This window comes from Orcinus orca, chromosome 3 (assembly GCF_937001465.1).
Source record: "Orcinus orca chromosome 3, mOrcOrc1.1, whole genome shotgun sequence".
NCBI lineage: Eukaryota > Metazoa > Chordata > Mammalia > Artiodactyla > Delphinidae > Orcinus > Orcinus orca.
The window spans coordinates 75,430,128-75,443,638 of record NC_064561.1 but is presented as its reverse complement, the minus strand read 5'-3'; the positions used below and the strand labels follow the sequence as shown (position 1 = coordinate 75,443,638).

Sequence of the window (13,511 nt, the reverse complement as noted above, 5' to 3'; positions counted from 1 at the left end):
GAGAGAGGAGGGCATCCACAAAAACCTGGTTGGGAATTGGAGCCCAAGAGAGGAATGCATGAGTCCATAGTGATATTTAAAAAATGAAAAACAAGGCGGCGGTTGGGGCGGGTGTGGAGGACAAAGCCCTTCCTTATAGTAGAATCTTAACTAATAAATGTAGGAGGAATAATGGAATTAGAAAATTACTCTTTGATAGCTATCACAGTAATCATTCATTCATTTAAGAAACATTAATAGAGATGTTAAAACGAATGGAGGAAAAGCTTGATGAGGTTATGAGACATTTACACAGTCTCAGTGCATCTCTTTCCCAAATATTTATTAACAGCAAAGTAGAAAAAATAATATTCTGCCAGGAATATCTCCTGGTAGATACGGCCTTTACCAGGAGATTGAAGGTAACATCCTCAGTAATGAGCTAAATTGAAATCGTGCCCATCCGATAAGATGCAATGTAAGGATCATACCATCACTTCTGTAATATTGCTGCAAAGATGCATAATCTGATTCTAGTCCTGAAGAAATATTAGGCAAATCCAAATTTTGGGAGACCTTCTATAAAATAACATTTGGTAATTTTTAAAATTACCAGTCATGAAAGAGAAAATCTGAGGAACTGTTCCAGACTGAAAGAAACTAAAGAGACAATGACAACAATGTGTAATTTGAACAATGTGTAATACTGTGTGTAATTCTGAACTGGATCCTGTTGTTGTAAAGGACATATTGGAAGAATTGGCAAAATTGAATGGGATCTGAGGGCCATATGGTAGTAATATATCACTCAATTTCCTGATTTTTATGGTTGAAAATGCCCATGTTTTATAGGAAATATCAGTGTTGGAATATCAGATCAGCAACTTATTCTCAAGTGGTTTGGGTGAAAAGTCATGGTGTATACTGTGTGTCTACTTTTCTGTAAGCTTGTGATTGTTTTTTAAAATGTTTTAAAAAACACTTTTGGTATGTAAAAGGATAAAATTCATTTATTTGAAAAATCCACATAGCTGATCTCCTAATGATGCTGAATAATGGAGGTAGATAATACAGTTCTAGTAAATCAAACAGTATTCTTTTCCTCCTTGTGTATTTTTTAAATTTACTTAAAATTTTTTTTTTACTTTATATTGGAATATAGTTGATTTACAGTGTTGTGTTAGTTTCAGGTGTACAGCAAGGTGATTCATTTATACATATACATATATATATTTTTTCAGATTTTTTTCCCATGTAGGTTATTACAGATTACTGAGTAGAGTTCCCTGTGATGTACAGTAGGTCCTTGCTGATTATCTATTTTATATATAGTACTGTGTATCTGTTAATCCCAACCTCATAATTCCCCCCCCCCACCTTTCCCCATTGGTAACTATAAGTTTGTTTTTGAAGTCTGTGAGTCTGTTTCTGTTTTGTAAATAAGATTTTTTACATTCATAAGATTTTTACATTCATATATAAGTGATATATGATATTTTTCTTTCTCTGTCTGACTTCACTTAGTATGATAATCTCTAGGTCCATTCGTGTTGCTGCAAATGGCATTATTTTGTTCTTTTTTATGGCTGATATTCCACTGTATATATATATTACCACATCTTCTTTATCCATTCATCTGTGGATGGACATTTACATTGCTTCCATGTCTTGGATATTGTAAATAGTGCTGCAGTGAATTTTGGAGTGCATGTATCCTTTCGAATCATGGTTTTCTCCAGATATATGCCCAAGAGTGGGATTGCTGGATCATATGGTAGCTCTATTTTTAGTTTTTTAAGGAAGCTCCCTACTGTTCTTCATAGTGGCTGTACCAATTTACATTTCCACCAACAGTGTAGGAGGGTTTCCTTTTCTCCACACACTCTCCAGTATTTATTGTTTCTAGACTTTTTGATGATAGCTATTCTGACCAGTGTGAGATGATACCTCATTGTAGTTTTGATTTTCATTTCTCTAATAATTAGTGATGATGGGCATCTTTTCATGTGCCTGATGGCCATCTGTATGTCTTTGTTTTTTCATTGAAGTATAGTTGATTTACAATGTTGTGTTAACTGCTGTACAGCAAGGTGATTCAGCTATACATATATATATATATATATATATATATATATATATACACACACATTCTTTTTTTAATATTCTTTTCCATTATGGTTTATCATAGGATATTGTATGTAGTTCTCTGTGCTATACAGTAGGGCCTTGTTGTTTATCCATTCTATATATTAAAGCTTACATCTGCAAACCCCAACCTCCCACTCCATCCCTCCTCCAACCCCCTCCCCCTTGGCAACCACCAGTCTGTTCTCATGTCCATGATTCTGTTTCTATTTCATAGATAGGTTCATTTGTATTATATTTTATTTTTTATTATTACTTTTTAAAATTAATTTAATTTAATTTTTATTTTTGGCTGCGTTGGGTCTTAGTTGCTGTGCACAGGCTTTCTCTAGTTGCAGGAGCGGGGGTTACTCTTTGTTGTGGTGCATGGGCTTCTCATTGCAGTGTCTTCTCTTGTTGTGGAGCATGGGCTCTAGGTGCATGGCTTTCAGAAGATGTGTCATGCAGGCTCAGTAGTATGGCTCACAGGCTCTAGAACGCAGGCTCAGTAGTTGTGGCACACGGGCTTAGGTGCTCTGTGGCATGTGGGATCTTCCCAGACCAGGGATTGAACCGGTGTCCCCTGCATTGGCAAGCAGATTCTTAACCACTGCGCTAACAGGGAAGTCCCTGTATCATATTTTAGATTCCAAATATAAGTGATATCATATGGTATTTGTCTTTCTCTTTCTGACTTACTTCACTTAGTATGATAATCTCTAGTGCATCCATATTGCTGCAAATGGCATTATTTCATTCTTTTTAATGGCAGAGTAGTATTCCATTGTATGTATATGTACTACATCTTCTTTATCCATTCATCTGTCGATGGACATTTAAGTTGTTTTCATGTCTTGGCTATTGTGGATATTGCTGCTGTGAACGTTGGCATATGTATATCGTTTTGAATTATAATTTTGTCTGTATATATGCCCAGGAGTGGGATTGCTGGCTCATATGGTAATTCTATTTTTAGTTTTCTGAGGAACCTCCATACTGTTTTCCACAGTGGCTGCACCAACTTACATTTCCACCAATAGTGTAGGAGGATTCCCTTTTCTCCACACCCTCTCCAGCATTTGTTATTTGTAGACTTTTTAATGATGGCCGTTTTGCCTGGTGTGAGGTGGTACCTCATTGTAGTTTTGATTTGCATTTCTCTAATAATTAGCAGTGTTGAGCATCTTTTCATGTGCCTATTGACCATCTGTATTTCTTCTTTGAAGAAATGTCTATTTAGGTCTTCTGCTCGTTTTTGGATTGGGTTGTTTTTTTCTGTTGTTGAGATGTATGAGCCATTTGTATATTTTGGAAATTAAGCCCTTGTCAGTCGCATTGTTTGCAAATATTTTCTCCCATTCTGTAGGTTGTCTTTTCATTTTGTTTATGGTTTCCTTTGCTGTGCAAAAGCTTGTAAGTTTGATTAGGTCCCATTTGTTTTTGTTTTTATTTCTATTACCTTGGGAGATTGACCTAAGAAAACATTGTTACAATTTATGTCAGAGAATGTTTTGCCTGTGTTCTCTTCTAGGAGTTTTATGGTGTTGTGTCTTATGTTAAGTCTTTAAGCCGTTTTGAGTTTATTTTTGTGTATGGTGAGAAGGTGTGTTCTAACTTCCTTGATTTACATATGGCTGTCCAGCTTTCCCACCACTTGCTGAAGAGACTATCTTTTTCCCATTGTATATTCTTGTCTCCTTTGTCGAAGATTAATTGACCGTAGGTGTGTGGGTTTATTTTTGAGCTCTCTATCCTGTTCCATTGATCCATATATCTGTTTTGGTGCAAATACCATGCTGTTTTGCTTACTGTAGCTTTGTAGTATTGTCTGATATCTGGAAGGGTTATGCCTCCTATTTTGTTCTTTTTCTTCAGTATTGCTTTGGCAATTCTGGGTCTTTCATGGTTCCATATGAATTTTAGGATTATTTGTTCTAGTTCTGTGAAAAATATCATGGGTAATTTGATAGGGATTGCATTAAATCTGTAGATTGCTTTGGGTAGTATGGCCATTTTAACAGTAATAATTCTTCCAATTCAAGAGCCTGGGATATCTTTCATTTCTTTGAATAATCTTCAGTTTCCTATAATTAATGTTTTATAGTTCTCAATGTATAAGTCTTTCACCTCCTTGGTGAGGTTTATTCCTAAGTATTTTATTTTTGGGGTTCCGATTTTATTTTATTATTATTTTTTAACTTTATTTATTTATTCATTCATTTTTGGCTGCATTGGGTCTTCGTTGCTGCGTTCCAGCTTTCTCTAGTTGCAGCGAGAGGGGCCTACTCTTCGTTGCAGTGTGCGGGCTTCTCACTGTGGTGGCTTCTCTTGTTGCAGAGCAGGAGCCGTAGGCGCATGGATTTCAGTAGTTGCGGCATGTGGGCTCAGTAGTTGTGGCTCGCGGGTTCTAGAGCACAGGCTCAGTAGTTGTGGTGCATGGGCTTAGTTGGTCTGCGGCATGTGGTATCTTCCTGGACCAGGGATCGAACCCGTGTCCCCTGCGTTGGCAGGTGGATTCTTAACCGCTGCGCCACCAGGGAAGTCCCGGGGTTACAATTTTAAAAGGTATTGTTTTTTTTACATTCCGTTTTTGATATTTCATTGTTGATGTAAAGAAATGCAACCGATTTCTGTATGTTAATCTTGTATCCTGCTACCTGGCTGAATTTATCAGTTCTAGCAGGTTTTGTGTGGAGTCTTTAAGGTTTTCTATATATATTATCATCTGCATATAATGACAGTTTTATCTCTTCCCTTCCAGTTTGGATACCTTTTATTTCTTTTTCTTGTCTGATTGCTGTGGCTAGGACTTCCAATACTACGTTGAATAAAAGAGATGAGAATGGGCATCCTTGTCATTTATTTATTTTTTATTTGGCTGCACCGGGTCTTAGTTGTGGCACTCGGGATCTTTGTTGCGGCATGCAGGATCTTTAGTTGCAGCATGCAAACTCTTAGTTGTGGCATGTGGGATCTTGTTCCCTGACCAGGGATTGAACCTGGGCCTCCTACATAGGGAGTGCAGAGTCTTAGCCACTGGACCTCCAGGTAAGTCATCTGGGCATCCTTGTCTTGTTCCAGATTTTAGCATGAAGGCTTTCAGCTTTTCACCGTTGAGTATTATATTGGCTGTGGGTTTGTCATAAATAGTTTTTATTATGTTCCCTGTGTACCCACTTTGGTAAGACTTTTTGTCATGAATGGATATTGAATTTTGTCAAATGCTTTTTCTGCATCTATTGAGATGATGTGTTTTTTGTCTTTTCTTTTGTTTATGTGGTGTATCACATTGATTGATTTGTGTATGTTGAACCAACCTTGGGAACTTGGGATATATCCCACTTGATCGTGGTGTATGATCTTTTTATGTGTTGTTGGATTTGGTTTGCTAATATTTTGTTGAGAATTTTTGTATCTCTATTCACCAAAGATATTGGCCTGTAATTTTCTTTTTTGGTGTTGTCTTTGGTTTTGGTATCAGGGTGATGGTCACTTCATAGAATGTCTTTGGGAGTGTTCCCTTCTCCCATTTTTTGGAAGAGTTAAAGAAGGATCAGTATAAGTTCTTTGTATGTTTGGTGGAATTCTCTTGTGAAGCCATCTGCTCCTGGACTTTTGTTTATAGGGAGTTTTTAAATTACACGTTCTATTTCACTTCTAGTGATCGGTCTGTTCAAATGATCTATTTCTTCTGGATTCAATTTTGGTGGACTGTATGTTTCTAGAAATTTGTCCATTTCTTCTAGGTTGTTGAATTTGTTGGCATATAATTGTTCATAGTACTCCCTATGGTTTTTTGAATTTCTGTGGTATCAGCTGTTATGTTTCCTTTTTCATTTCTTACTTTGTTTATTTGGGTTCTCTCTCTTTTCTTCTTGGTGAGCCTGGCCAGAGGTTTGTCAATCTTATTTATCCTTTCAAAGAACCAGCTCTTGGTTTTCTTGATTTTTTTTCTATTGTGTTTTAGATCTCTATTTTATTTATTTTCTCTCTGATCTTTATTATTTCCTTCCTTCTGCCAACTTAAGGTTTTGTTTGTTCTTCTTTTTCTTATTTTTTTAAGTGGTAGGTTCATGTTGTTTATTTGAGATTTTTCTTGTTTTTTTTGAGGAAGGAATGTATTGCTATGAACTTCCCTCTAAGAATTGCTTTTGCTGCATCCCATAGTTTTTGTATGGTTGTGTTTTCATTGTCTTTTGTCTCAAGGTATTTTTTAGTTTCCTCTTTGATTTCATTGTTAACCCATTGGGTTTTTAGTAGCATGTTGTTTAATCTCCATATAATTGTTTTCTTCTCTTTCTTTTTCTGTGGTTAATTTCTAGTTCCATGCTCTTGTGGTCAGAAAAGATGCTTGAGATAATTTCTATACTCTTAAATTTGTTGAGGCTTGTTTTGTGCCAGAGTGGTCAGTCCTAGAGAATGTTCCATGTGTGCTTGAAAAGAATGTATATACTGGGTTTTTTTGGATGTAATGTCCAAATATCAGTTATGTCTGTTTTACTGTATTATTTAGGATTTCTGTTGCCTTATTGATTCTCTGCCTGCAAGATCTATCTATTGATTTGAGTGGGGTGTTAAAGTCTTACTATTATTGTAGTCCTGTCAGTTTCTCCCTTTGCGTCTCATAGTAGTTATTTTCTGTATTTGCATGCTCCTATATTAGGTGTGTGTATGTTGACGAGTGTAAAATACTCTTCATGTATTCTTCCTTTTATCATTATATAGTGTCCTTCTTTATCTTTCTTTATGGCTTTTGTTTTAAAGTTGTTTTGTCTGATATAAGTATTGTGACGCCTGGTTTCTTGTCATTTCTGTTAGCATGAAATATCTTTTTCTGTCCCCTCACTTTCAATCCGTGTGTGTCCTTTGCCATAGGGTGGGTCTGTTATAGGCAGTGTATTGTAGGCTCTTGTTTTTCTATCCAGTCTGCTACTCTGTGTTGTTTGATTGGAGCATTTAGTCCACTGACATTTATGTATGTATTTATTGCCATTTTAAACCTTGTTTTCCTGTTGATTTTGTATTTCTTCTTTGTCCATTTCTGTTTTTTCTTTTGTAGTTCAATGGTTTTCTTTTGTATTATACTTATGTTCTCTTCTTTTTCATTTTTGGGAATCTATTATATGTTTTTGATTTGTACTTACCTTCTTTTTCAAGTATGTTAACCCCTTCCTGTATCTGTTGGGTTGGCCAAAAAGTGCCTTTGGTTTTTAAGTGAAAATAAAAGACACATTTTTCATTTTCACAAGAATGTTATTGAACAACGTATTCACCCTTTTGTTCCACTACCTAGTGCCATTTTTCAGGCAACTTCATAATTCCATCTTCCCAAAACTTTTTATCTTTTTTTTTTTTTTTTTTTTTGTGATACACAGGCCTCTCACTGCTGTGGCCTCTCCCACTGCGGAGCACAGGCTCCGGACGCGCAGGCTCAGCGGCTGTGGCTTACGGGCCTAGCCGCTCCGCGGCATGTGGGATCTTCCCGGACCAGGGCACGAACCCATGTCCCCTGCATCGGCAGGTGGACTCTCAACCACTGCGCCACCAGGGAAGCCCAACTTTTTATCTTTTTGAGCAAAGAACTGTTCCGGGTGCCTTTTACAGTCTTCCAGGGAATTGAAATATTTTCCATTAAGAGAATTTTGTAAAGACCAAAATAAATGGAAATCTGAAGATGCAATGCCTGGTGAATACAGCGGATGAATCAGAACTTCCCAGCCAAGCTGTAACAGTTTTTGCCTTGTCATCAGAGAAACATGCAATCTTGTGTTATCCTGATGGAAGATTATATGTTTTCTGTTGACTAATTCTGGACGCTTTTCATTGAGTGCTTTCAGTTGGTCTAATTGGGAGCAGTACTTGTTGGAATTGTTTGATTTTCTGGAAGGAGCTCATAATAGAGGACTCCCTTCCAGTCCTACCATATTCACAACATCACCTTCTTTGGATGAAGACTGGCCTTTGGTGTGGTTGGTGGTGGTTCATTTCGCTTGCCCCATGATCTCTTCTGTTCCACACTATTGTACAGTATCCACTTTTCATTGCCCATCACAATTTGTTTTAAAAATACAATGTTTTCATTAAGTTTAAGTAGAGAATCGCATGCAGAAATACAGTCAAGAAGGTTTTTTTTCACTTAACTTATGTGGAACCCAAACATCAAAGCAATTCACATAACCAAGCTGGTGCAGATGATTTTCAGTGCTTGATTTGGATATTTTGAGTATGTCAGCTGTCTCCCGCATGGTATAATGTTGATTGTTCTCAATTAATTTTTTGATTTGATCACTGTCAACTTGGTCTGCCTGACCGTGGAGCATCGTCCAGCGAGAAATCTCCAGCACAAAACTTTGCAAACCACTTTTGACACATTCTATCAGTCACAGCACCTTCTCCATACGCTGCACATATCTCTTTTTGCATTTTGGTTGAGTTTTTACCTTTCTTGAAATAATAAAGCACAGTATACCGAAAGTGTTGCTTTTTTTCTTCCATCTTCGATATTAAATGGCTACACAAAAATTCACCAATTTTGAGAAGTCTTTTTTTAAATGCACGCTGATATGACAGCTGTCACATACAACTAACAAAATTGTTTCGAACGAAGTTAAAGAGAGAGCTAAGTGCTACTAGAGCCATCTTACAGAAAAAAACGAATGAACCTTTTGGTCAACCCAATATTTCCCTTAGACTGGTAGTCATATAAGCTCAAACACATAGTAGGAAAAAAAAATCTACATTTTCTTACTCTTATCCTCATATTATGATTTTGGTGTCTTCTTTTACATCTTCATGATCATTCTTTTGCTCTTCATTGTGGTTATCATCACTTTCACAGAAATATTTTGGTTTTTTTTTAATCTGTGTACTGGCTTATTTAAGTGATTTACTTTCTAATTGTGATTTTCTCTTTCCTGTAGATTCTTCTTTTTTATTTAGAGAAGACCTTTCAATATTTCCTTTAGGATAGGTTTAGTATTGCTGTATTCTTTAGTTTTTGCTTTTCTGAGAAATTCTTCACTTTGCTATTCTTTTTAAATTTATTTTATTTATTTTTATTTTTGGCTGTGTTGGGTGTTCGTTGCTGCACACAGGCTTTCTCTAGTTGCGGTGATGGAGGGCTGTTCTTCGTTGCAGTGTACAGGCTTCTCGTTGTGGTGGCTTGTTGTGGAGCATGGGCTCTAGGCACGCGGGCTTCAGTAATTGTGGCTTTCGAGGTCTAGAGTGCAGGCTCAGTAGTTGTGGTGCATGGGCTTGGTTGATCTGCCGCCTGTGGGATCTTCCCAGACCGGAGCTCAAACCCGTGTCCCCTGCATTGGCAGGCGATTCTTAACCACTGTGCCACCAGGGAAGCCCTCCTTCTGTTCTAAATGATAATCTTGCTGGGTAGAGTATCCTAGGTTGCACGTTTTTCCCTTTCAGGACTTTGAATATGTCTTGCCACTCCCTTTTGGCCTGCAGTGTTTCTGTAGAGAAATCTGCTGATAGCCTTATGGAGTCCACTTGTAATTAACTCTTTGTTTTTCTTTTGCTGCCTTTAGAATCCTCTCTTTGTCTTTAAATTTTGCCATTTTTATTATGATATGTCTTGATGTAGGTCTGTTTGGGTTTATCTTGTTTGGAACCCTCTGTGCTTCCTGAACCTGCATATCTGTTTCCTTCTTTAGGTTTGGGAAGTTTTCAGCCATAATTTCTTCAAATACATTTTTGATCCACTTTTCTTTCTCCTTCTGGGATCCCTGTTATGTGTAGATTGGAATGCTTTATATTATCCCATAGGTCTCTTATGTTGCTTTCTTTTTTTCTGTCTGCTGTCCTGATTGGGTGGTTTCTGTTATTCTATCTTCCAGGTCAGTTATTTGTTCTTCTGCATTGTTCATTCTGCTATTCATTGCTTTTAGCTCAGCTTTTGTCTCTGCAAATGAGTTTTCTAATTTTTCTTCGTTCTTCTTTATAGCTTCTTGTTCTTTTTTACAGTATTCTACATTTCCATCAATAGTCTTCCTTAATTCTTTTAGTATTTTCATTATCTCCTTTTTGAAACTGGTGTCTATTAGAAGAGGTGTGTTTCATTGTTTGTTCTTTCAGGGGAATTCTCTTGGTCTTTAGGAGTGGTTGCTGTGCTTCTTCATTTTATTTATATTTCTCTTACTTTGTGAGTTTAGGAGAAACAATTATATACTGTGGTTGTGGAGGGCTATTTATACGTGGGGATGTTCCTCTGTAGCTTGTGTGAGTTTAATATATTTGGTGCAAGGGCTCTTTTTAGTATGGATGCCTGTCACCTCTTTCCTCAGCATGTGCTTGTTGTTATTTCCTTGATAGCGGGCGTGCAGATGTGGCAGCTCGTGCCTGGTCCTCAGGTTTGTGGTGGCGGCTCAGGAGCACCCTAAGAGCATATCATGGGAATTGAGGTGGCTTGTGACCACTCCTGGAGTCCAGGCAGGCAGCGGCAGGGCCTCAGGACCACTCCTGGGGTCCAAGAGGGAGGCAGCGAGGCTCGCGACCCCTCCTGGGGTCTGGGGTGGAGGCAGTGGGGTCTGGGGTGGAGGCAGTGGGGGCTTGCGACCACTCCTGGCATCTGGACGGGTAGTGGCAGTGGATCGCGACCACTCCTGAGTTCTGGGAGGGAGGCAGCGGGGGCCAGGAGACCACTCCTGGAGCCCGTGCAGACAGTGTCCTGCCCTCTGAGACCACACGCACAGGGAAAAAGGCTACAATCAGAGTCCTGCCTCTCCTCTCATGCACCCCCAAAACAATGGCGACTGGCCTCTAAGGCGGCCCAGGCTTCCTCTTAGTACACCCTCAGTTGTGCTCACACTGGATTCCAGTCCCCCTGCAGGCTGTTTCCACACAGCCAACCCTAGTCCTGTCTTTGGTTCTGATCTCCAAAGCCAGAGTTCCAGCACCCAGTCCCTGCCCGCACTGGTGGAAGAGTGTCTCAGGCTAGGGAGTGCAGGGTGGCAGCACTGACCATCTGTGTAGTTCTCCCTTTGCTCTGGCTGCCACAAACCCAGTGCTGCATTCACTTATGAGGCTCAGAAACTCCCCTTCTTTCCTAGCCAATCTCCCCACTGGTGAGGGAGTTCCCAGGGTGCAGGAACCTTTCCTCTTTCATAGCTCCCTCCTAGGGGTGCAGGTCCCATCCCAATTCCTTTCTCGCTTTTTTTTTCTTTTTTCCTACCTGCTTACTGGAGATTTTCTTGCCGTTTCAACAGTCTGAGGTCTTCTGCCAGCTTACAGTAGATGTTCTGTGAGAATCATTCCACGTGTAGATGTATTTTTGATGTATTTATGGGAGAAGGGGAGCTTCATGTCCTACTACTCCACCATCTTGATCACTCCTCTGTGTGTCTTCTTTGGAGAAGTGTCTAGTAAGATTTTCTGCCCATTTTTTGATTGGGTTGTTTGTTGATATTGAGCTGTTGAGCTGTTTGTATATTTTGGAGATTAATCCCTTGTCAGTCACATCATTTGCAGATATTTTCTCCAGTTCTGTGGGTTGTCTTTTCCTTTGTTTATGGTTTCCTTTGCTGTGCAAAAGCTTGAAGTTTTATTAGGTCCCATTTGTTTATTTTTGTTTTTATTTTCATTACTCTAGGAGGCAGATGCAAAAAGATATTGCTGTGATTTATGTCAAAGAGTGTTCTGCTTATGTTTTTCTCTAAGAGTTCTATAGTATCCAGTCTTACATTTAGGTCTTTGATCCATTTTGAGTTTATTTTTGTGTACGGTGTTAGAGAATGTTCTAATCTCATTCTTTTAGATGTGGCTCACCAGTTTTCACAGCACCACTTATTAAAGAGACTTTTTTCCACTGTATATTCTTGCCTTCCTTTTTGTAGATTAATTGACCATAGGTGTGTGGGTTTATTTTTGGTCTTTCTATCCTCTTCTGTTGATCTGTAAGTCTGTCTTTGTGCCAGTACCATACTGCTTTGATTTCTGTAGCTTTATAGCGTAGTCTGAAGTCAGGGAGCCTGATTCCTCCAGCTCTGTTTTTCTTTCTCAAGATTGCTTTGGCTCTTCAGTGTCCTTCTGTATTTTGAATGATATGTAATCTCATTTATTTCGGTTGTTTTTCTTTTTTTTTCATTTTTGATGAGTAAGATTGCCTATATATTTTCTTCAGAACTAATGTTCTGATACTTACTAAGGTAGCATAATTTTTCTCTCTTTACCTTCAAAGGTTGCTCAAGAAACAGATGTTAGAGCACAGATTCGTCTGCAGTTTCGTGATGTCAATGGAGAACTTGTAGCTGTGCAGAGATCTATGGTTTGTACTCAGAAAAGCAAAAAGACAGAATTTAAAACCCTGGAAGGAGTCATTACTAGAACAAAGTAGGTGTTTATTATATATTTGAATTATCTGTTCATTTTTTTGTCTTTAGGTCTATAAAACTATGGTTTTTTCCTACTTCTTTAAGTTTATTTTACGGAAGCTTATTAACTTTTTAACGGACTTTATCTTTAGAGCTGTTTTAGTTTCTCAGCACAACTGAGCAGAAAGTAGAGATCCACCTTGACTCTACACCTGCGTGGCCTTGTCCAGTATCAACATCTAATTTTTTGTTTGATACTATTTATCAGTTAAACAGAATGATCCCATTAAAGATTTAGTGATAATGCTCCACTCCTTTGAGTAATTTATGGACAGTTGCTGAATTGAAGGTGCATAATCACTCAAATATAGATTGAATGAATGAAAAGTGCTAGTAATCATGTCTATAGGGAAGGATGAGATAAGCAGGCAGGTGCCTTTCAACTGTTGTCATTCTGTTAAGGGCAGGTATCATATTGTAATGGGTATGGATATTGGAATTAGGTAGGCTGCCCTGAATTCATGGCTTTATCCTTGTTGAGCAAATTACTTATCATCTTATCCCTTCCTTTCATTTATTCATTTGTTAAACTAATTAAATAATTTCTTTATTTAATCAATAATGTGTCACACCTGTTATGTGCTAGATACACTGTACTAGCTACTGGCTTCTCAAGTGGATTCTTTTCACTGGCTTTTAAACATACTCAGATCTCTCCCACAACCTCAGATTTCATTTCACTCCAGTTACGGTCTGTCTCCATCTTCCCCTTTACAGGCAATTTTTTCAAAAGAGTTGTTGATACTCACTGTCTCCATTTCTTGACTTCCTCCTGACTCCTACTCTAGCCCCATTCTTGTACTGAAACAGCTCCAACTAAGGTCACAAATAACCTCTGTATTAATTAGGATAATGCTATTGCTATACAAAATAGACCTCCTTATCTCAGTGAATGACACCCCCATCCATCCAGTGACACGAACCTAAGTCTGTCTTGACAGCTTCCTTGCCATCTATATTCAGTTCATTACCAAGTCCTATGGATTTCGCCTAACTGGCTCTTCAGTCTGTTTCTCTCCATCTCTA

General features: G+C 38.3%; 1 protein-coding gene across 4 annotated transcripts in view; it reads left to right on the top strand.

Moving 5' to 3' along the window:
• The window catches only part of RAD50 (RAD50 double strand break repair protein), a 234,237-nt gene that overhangs the window by 150,336 nt on the left and 70,390 nt on the right, over positions 1 to 13,511 (top strand). For all 4 annotated transcript variants that reach the window (XM_049707229.1, XM_033405883.2, XM_033405882.2 and 1 more), the window contains one exon: positions 12,293 to 12,444. In XM_049707229.1, coding sequence (XP_049563186.1) covers positions 12,293 to 12,444 — 152 coding nt within the window. The remainder of the gene's footprint in view (positions 1 to 12,292; positions 12,445 to 13,511) is intronic.